Raw genomic sequence first — 8160 nt, 5'->3', positions numbered from 1 at the left:
TCATTCTATCCCGCCTTGACTACTGTAACGCCCTCTACTTGGGAACCTCCAGGGCTACTACCAACAAGTTACAAACCCTCCAGAATAACGCCCTGAGAGCAGCCTTGGGCATCCCCAGAAGAGAGCATATATCAGGTTTCAGCCAACAGAATAACTGGCTCTCCACCAGAGACAAAATTATCCTAAAAACGGCCTCACTTACCTACAAATCTCTTAACAACGCTGCCCCAATTTACTTGACTAACAGATTCCACAGACAAGCCTCCGCAAGACCACTCAGAACTGCTTACAAAGATTGCCTCTCTGTCCCAAATTACAAACTTGCCACCATAGGAGGTAACAGTTTCCCGGTAAAGGCAGCCAAACTATGGAACTCTCTGCCCCCCAACCTCAGAGTAGACATGCCCTACTTGAATTTCCGTTCCAAGGTAATTTCATGGCTTAAACTGAAGGACAGCTAAATAGATAAGTGCTAAAGCCACCCTCTCGCGATCCGCATTCGTTTAACCTGTGTGCCACCTTTTCAATTTGTATATACTGTATATATTGTGTGCTCTCATCTACTGCTCTGTACATTCTCTATGCTATTTGAACCTTGTACACTTTGTAACTAAGCTTTGCATATTCTTGTAAATGCTGCGCCCTGATACCCTCGGGTATAATAGCGCATTATAAATAATAAAACAAACAAACAAAACATGGTGCTAATATCGCCAAGGTTGTAATGAGGGCCAATATGAGGAATGGGTGAACAGTGGCATACACGATTATAACAGAGCTCCAATGTAAGGCACGCTGGGTTTCTTTTGCCAATGCAACACAGCAAGGATTGCACTCGCTTTAAAGTGCTGTCACAGAGGCCTTGTGGAATACACAAACGATTGAACTCAGAAGATGGAGTTTCCGGTTTTTATTTACACAAGTCTCAACTCAAAATCAAAATCAGGAAACAGCGAAGTCTCCATCATCGCAAAGCAAAATCCCCCCCCACACCCTCAGGGATGCCAAGTCCTCCCACCCCAGGGTCGTGTCAGTCCTGACAGACTCACCAGATGCAGCCTTTCCTGGCTCCCTAACCCACAGCTGCCTAACAAGAAATCTCGTTTATTCCAGAGGTAAATGCACGGTTTGTCGCTTTGTGAACTGGCCAATCCTTGAGTTAGAGACAGGAGTCCCCACCACCACTAACTAGACCCCAGAGCCTGTCCCCAACCCCAGGGTTGCACCCCTGGACCACCCTACCCTTCATGTCTCTGAACTGAGAGTAACCTACTTCTGCTTGTCTCATTCCTCTTCCCCTTTGGTCTGCCTAGGGCCGATGTGGCCTGCCAGAACCTTCCTGATGTCATCCTTACCACATTCTCCAGCTGCCAGTGCCTTTTCTTTGGGTGCAACACCTCCTATGTAGTCCCCTCTTCCGCTCATTACCTCCTCCCAATACACCCAGCACCTCCAGCCATTCACGCTTTCCCGTTACCCGCTCCCCCAGTCATGTACCTATGATATGATATGGCATTTGTAACGCGCCTATACACAAAAGTGTTTCAAGGAACGATGAGGCAAGGAAGGGGCAACAAAGGGAGGACAGAGACAACGATCTTACTAGGCCAAGTGACATTGAGATGGTGCAAGTGCAGGGGAGGGGAAAAGTGGCAGGGGAAAGGAGAGGGGGCGGCGCTGTATAAGGGATCAAAACAATAACAAGAAGTGCGGGTGGCAGGTGCAAGGGGTAAGTGCAGACAGCAGGTGTCCAAAAGTGCAGGTAGGGGGACTGTAGGGTTACAGATACAGACCCAAGTGCACGGTTTGCCGGTAGGCAGTGCAGTTGTGAAACTGGGCAGGCAGGGCCCTCGGCCCGAAATCAGAGGGTAGCCAGGTGACTAGTGCAGTATCAGACATGAAATCAGCAGGGGAGAGGAAGAGAGAAGGCAGAAGCAAAGACGAAGGTCTTGAGGTGCTTCCGGAACCCGAGATGGTGCTCCTCAAGTTTCAGAGAGGCAGGAAGGCTGTTCCAGGGGGAGGCCCCAGCCGAAGAAAGAGATCTACCACCAACTCCTTGCTTGGAGAAGCGACTGAACCTGAGGGAGTTGGAGGAGCAAAGAGCTCGAGTAGAAAGGTATTTACGAAGAGAGAGTTGGAGGTATTGAGGACCCACTTGTCTATCCACTTGATGTTACAGCCACCTTCAATCTTTTACCAGCTCCTGCTAATACTACCTCTTCCAGTCTTCTACCACCTCCTCTTGAAGTTACCATTACCTCCTTACTCTCCTCATAACCCCAACTGGCGCCACACAAACACAATCTATGTTATGCATTCAGACCTTCTCCAATCACCAGCCACAACCTGCTACAACAACCTACACCTAGCAACTGGAACGGGCTGCATTTATAATCTGTCACCGCCGCCCTTTGGGTGGATTTTACACTGTGGGTCTGCACCTGCGAGGTGGAACGGAGCTAGGGCTGGGATTGGCCTGGTCCTGCAGGCACACCTGGGGCTGATCTGGGCCTAGGAGGTGGGAAATAGCTTATATCTGGCCATCTTGGAATCACACATGCTTTTGTGACCCTCCCCGCAGCTGCTTGCACTGAGTTGTGAGGATTCCCGTGCGTGCATTAAGGGCTGGAAACACTCCAGGTAGGTACCCCTCTGATTATTGTGTAATGCTGGGCACGTGGGAGAATGTATACAGTGTTTCCTTGGTGCGAGATTTGCTTGCAGGGGAACACTAGAGATGTACCTTTGCTTTCTGCGTCAGTTTCCCAGTGTTTGAAAGATTGTGTATGGAGGAGCAGCTGAAACAACTGCAGATCCTGCAAACCCCTAAAGGGGATTCTTCTAAATGCCAGTTGAGCTACTGGCTGTATCTAGACCTCCAATCCCTTCGTCCAGGACAAGCAGGGGGTTTCCCTTAAAGTGAAAGCCTTCAATCTCAGTGTTGCAGATTTTTTTTTGGCCTTTTGGCCAGGCAAAGCTGTGTGGTCTCTCTTTAGAGGAGGGGGAACCTTGCGACTGGCAGTTGGTGAGGTCATGCGACTGTCCCTTAACAGGTACTGGGCACCCATGCAAGGTGACCAGAAATCCTCCCCATTCAGCTCGCAGTCGCAACATCCATTGACTCGAGGTGGCACCTAGCCCCCAGTCATCATTCTGCTAGCCCCCAGAACAAGGCAGGCTACCTTGCCACAGTTCCTTCAATCTCTCCCTCCCAATCCCCATAGTTTTCAGTGATACATTCAGGGGCAATGTGGCCAATTGAGCAAAGAAGGCTCTCAGCAGTAGCTTGTCAGCTGAGGAAAAACAATGAGGTGCAGATGGGGGTGGGGGAGGGGAAGAGACTCGTTTTTCTCATTGGGCTCAAGTGACTCCCCATGAATCGTATGGTCTATCAGAGTTGAACCAGTTGACTCCACAGGAACTGTGGTCGCTTCTGGTGAGCCCCGTTACTCCTCAGAAGGTTCCTCCTTTGATGAAGCACTTCAAGGTATGATGCAGGATACTGGCGGTGGCCCGTCTGAGTTTGCAGTTGTAAAAAATCTGGATCAATGGATGCAGGAAAGGTTGTACCGCCGCCAACGCCGAAATAGCAAACCGCCAGGAGCTCTCCGCTGGCACAACATGTAAGAAGGTGAGGACTCCTGCTAGGATCCCTGCGAACATGGAGGCAAGGAAGGCCAGCCCGGCTTTGAGGACCATGAGGTGGGCCTTAACCTGGAGGTCGCTGGTGTCAAGTTTCAACCTTCTGACCAATCTCCACCAGGAGACAATTATCAGGATCACCAAAGCCAGCAGAAACAAGACTGGTAGGAGACAAGTAACGAGGCGTTGAATGAGCCAGTCAGTGAAATCGTTCTGGATGGCTTGGCAAACTGTGGTGCCATTGCTGATAACAGGTGCAGCATGGGTATTTACCCTGTATAGAATGAAGGACAAAGCCAACACATTCACCATCGCCAGCAGAAAAGAGGCCGCGATGAGCCAGGGTACCAGACTGCAGACCTTATGTTTCAGCTGGAGGAAGAGTGGATGCTCAAAGCTGGCAACTTTGGCGCAGTACAGGACACCGAGGCAGACGACCAACCACAGACTGGTCACATCAAGGAATGCGTAAATTATCATGAAGACTAAGCAGGTGTGGCCCACTTGCTCGACGTCTGGATAAAACGTGCTCACGATCAGCTGAAGGGCCTTTGAGAAGCTCACACAGAAGTTCACAACGGACATCCAGATCATTATGATGTCACAAGACTTCAGGGTCACACCCTTCACCCGCTCCATGCCACTCACTGCCAAAATAAAGGCGTTCTCCCCCATGCCACCTATAGATTCGACCCATGGCAGGATCATGTACCCAATGTCCGAAGCAGTTTTCATCTCTCCTGGACCGCTGAACTCGCTGAAGATCTCAGGCCCACCACACCTTCTGCACAAGATGCTAAAGCGGAGTCCCACTCGCTAGCTGCTGCAGCTACTCACAGCAAGTTCTGAATGCATCCTTTAAACTTGCAGAGAGCCTGTCAAAGCATCTAAAGAGCTGCACACAGCAGAGCGCTAGTGTTTGTTCGTAATTTTCATTCGCCGCCAAGCATGTTCAGAGCATGCAAATGTTATCAACCTCTGTGACTCGTTGATTTTTGTTTGCATCTTGCTGTTTGGATAGGAGCACCAATCCAGCGCCACATCAACGTGGTAAGGCACGTGATACTGTATGCATTGTCTCCCAACCCCCCTAGTCGTGGAGTACTGTGGTGGACATCATTTGCATCTGGAGGTTTCAAAGTCTGATGAAGTCAGATCCTTGAATCTGTGCCAAAGCTGGGCGGGAGACTCTGCAGCCCAGGAAGGGCAGCCTACCGGGGGAAAATCGTCAAAGCCTTGAGCGATCTTGGGTGGGAAGAAGAGGCTGGAACCTGTAGCTCCCCACCTTCCAAATCCACAGCCATGTTCTGACCTGAGTGATGTGGCCTCAGAGTTTGGAGGCTCGGAATGCAGAACAAAAAAAACCTTGTTCTCTTGCAAGTATCAGAACTCCAGTTCATAGATGCAGGTAGAGAAGAGTATGTCCTGTAGTGGCACTATGAGCTTTTGCAATGCTTCTGCCAAGAAAACACTAGACCCAGGGGGTCATGTGCTGTTGTAATTGTTGATCTATAAAGCGCACACGTGAAGTGGTTCAAAGCGCTTACTGTTGAATCGTTGAATCATCGTCAGGTCCAGGCAGAAAGGGGGTATGATTGTCCAGTGGGCAGAGGGAGTGTTTTGTAACATTTTACATCTAATATAATATATCTTATGTGACATTGGTGGTGGCCTTAACTCTTGTGTTCAGAGTATGGAAACAAGCCCTAGCCAGAATGGAGGAAGTGATTCTGAGCACTGATTCTATGTCAAGACTTGAGGCTCCTAGTATGCATTACAATCTTTACTTCTGAACCACAGCAGCAAAGAAAAACTTTTACAAACAAAAAATAAAGTTTGAAAAACAGAACTAAACAGAGTTCAATGTCAATGTAAGGGGGGACTCCCCAATCCATCATGGAGGACAGGCCATGCCCTGCAGGAGACCAATGAGCAGGGACCTTCCTCTATATAAGTCCTTTACTCCAATCCCAACTCCTCTTTCTTTGCTGCTGACACCACAGCTAAGTCACTCCTTATAGTTGTGTCTTGCATGTTAGTCAGTAGTAGGCCTTAATAGTACATTGGCCTAAAATTGTGTAAATGTATTTTGGAATATGTATTAGGGTATCTTTTATTCTATAAGGAAGTTTTACTGCTTTGATAACATTGAATCTAGGAAGCCAAGTGCAGCCATTGCTTTATTGAGGTGTTTGTTTTTTGTTAGAATGTTAGCACGGTTAGAAACCTTTGGGTATTAAGCGCGTTGTGAGTTCATTTCATTCAGAAATTATTCAAGCCCGATGCGCGCCGGTCTAACGGAAGCTTCTGGTTCAGACCTGGCACATGCTTGTATCTTTCATTAAGTCTTTAATACTGATTTTTATCTTCCTTAGTGAAGTCCATATGCAACGAGATATTAAAGAACACTATATTTAAAACAAGCTTGTGCGTCTGTTTTGTTTTGTTAGTTTGCCTGGCGCTAACCTTTGGGTTTCAAGGAGTGCATATGCATGCTTGTGTGTTTTCGACTGGGGGTTTTGCCAATTAGTGCTGCGAGCTTGTATCGTGCTGTGCGTATGCGTTGGCAATTACTCACGTGCACTGCAGCTGGTCCCCCTGAGCAGTGGCGTGCGGAGCTCCAGTATTTGGCCCAACCTTTTTGTATGGGCGTGGTTTCGAGCAGCGGCTGAGCTCGCTGGAGCACTTCGCAGGCCCTTGACATGACATTTGTTAGCCCCCATAACATGTCATTAGGCAGGCGAAGGGGTGGCGTGTTACTGCCACAGTTACAAACTCGTACTCCCGATGCACGGCTGCCTGAAAGAAACTTCTGCTTCAGTCCTGCCGCTCCAAGGTCTTTTTTGATTTAGGAGACGAATGGGAATTCCAGATGTGGTAGGATTCTTTGTGTCTTTCAGTGTAGGCCTCAATTGCATTGAAATATAGCAGAAGCTTCTGCTTCAGCCCAATGATTGAGCTGCATGTTTACCATGCAAGAGGACCTGGGTTTGTTTCCCGCCATGTCCAGTGTACATATTTATATTTATATTTTAAAAATTTATATTTTTAATTTGGTATTTGAATATATATATTTGGCCGTTGACCTGCCCGCTCAAGAGCCTGAGGCGCTGCCAGTCTGCAGCTTTATTTAAGCACTGCACACGACATTGGTGTTTTGTGCGTGTGCATATAACCTGCTCGGTTGCAGGCTTTGCATGCATTCTAGTGCAAGGTTGCCCCTCGCTCCTGCTGTTACCACATCCTGCCAGGGTGAGCAGTTTGAGGTCCACGTGCTCAGTGTATTCCTCTGCTAAATACATATTTTTAAACGGTGTGTGAAGCACATGAATGTTTTTCCGGTTGGCGGTAGCCCGGATGGCCCAGTAAGCATCAGACTTTTTCATAAGGGTCCAGGGTTCGGACCCCTGTTTGGCCGTAACCCACTTCCTAGAAGTATTACTTTGTATTTATTTATTTATTATTGTTTAGTACTTCGAAGAAAGGAGTGTTTTGTGGAGGTCCTTAACAGACCTTCAGGGATGCCCTACCTTCCTTTGTATCAATCACTCAGACGCTAACCTTAGCTCTTTAATTAAAATTCTGTCAGCCACCCCCTCCTTTTCTCCATTAAGGTGAAAGATCCCCATAGATTAGTTAATTACAGGACAACTCAGTCCGTCCATTTCCTTAGGCATTTCTCCTCCCCAAGAAGGAGTCAGAGATTAGCATAGAGCTGTTCCTCATTGGCCTGCTGGATTACATTTTTTCCGTTACTGCTCCCTCAGTCCCTATTTTTCTTATAGAGATAATTGGAAGTCTCTACTCACCTTCATAAGGCGTTAAAAAATAGTAGACCCCATCCCCTTGTTTCTTTTGGTAAACAGTGGATGGTAACCGTGTGTTGAATAGGGCTGCAGGGCTTGATGTGCAGATGGGGTTTGCCTGCTCGTTTTTTTTGGGGGCAAGCCATGGCATCAGGATCAGATAAATGCCTGGCGTACAGTGAGGACTATGTCCAAAAAATATTAGAATCAGTGAAGTCCTTGGGATCCTCTGTGAACAATGAGATTTTGCAAAATGGTGACCAATGGGATGAATTATCTCAATTAAAAAAAAGGGCCATAAGAACAGAGCTACATGGCATTATTATGATGGAAATATCTAGAAAATCAGGCGCTACCCTAGGGTTTGGTGGTTAGAAATGAACCGCGCTTGTTTTTTGACAATAAGGATTTCATAATAAAATGGAGCTACATTGCAAATAAATGCAGCCGTGATTGGCTAGTACTAATCATTGATACCGCACAAGAAATGTCAAAACAAATTGAGATTGATATAAACAAAATGCAAGATGATCTCAAGAAAGAATTGGCCTTAGATGTGTTTAAAAATAAACTTGATATTCTCCTCAAGGAGATGACGGAATTTAAGAAGGACAATACCCTGGATAGAATAAAAAGGATGAAGAAGGACCAACAGAATTTTTGTCACGAAAAGCTTTTCCCATACACTATGGAAAACCATAAATTTGGTAAT

General features: G+C 47.2%; 1 protein-coding gene across 1 annotated transcript; it reads right to left on the bottom strand.

The window, feature by feature from the left end:
• Positions 1 to 3453: 3453 nt before the first annotated feature.
• Positions 3454 to 4317, bottom strand: LOC138473448 (taste receptor type 2 member 40-like). Its single transcript, XM_069612100.1, has one exon. It carries the CDS (start codon positions 4315 to 4317, stop codon positions 3454 to 3456), a length of 864 nt encoding a protein of 287 aa, XP_069468201.1.
• Between the last annotated feature and the right edge of the window lie 3843 nt (positions 4318 to 8160).

The sequence above is a fragment of the Ambystoma mexicanum genome, chromosome 8 (genome assembly GCF_040938575.1).
Source record: "Ambystoma mexicanum isolate Mex_15411 chromosome 8, UKY_AmexF1_1, whole genome shotgun sequence".
Classification (NCBI taxonomy): Eukaryota; Metazoa; Chordata; class Amphibia; order Caudata; family Ambystomatidae; genus Ambystoma; species Ambystoma mexicanum.
This window is presented reverse-complemented; position numbering and strand designations above follow the sequence as displayed.

What these genes read in the sequence shown, in the direction of transcription:
- LOC138473448 (XM_069612100.1), bottom strand. Translation starts at nt 4,317, where the DNA reads ATGGGGGAGAACGCCTTTATTTTGGCAGTGAGTGGCATGGAGCGGGTG.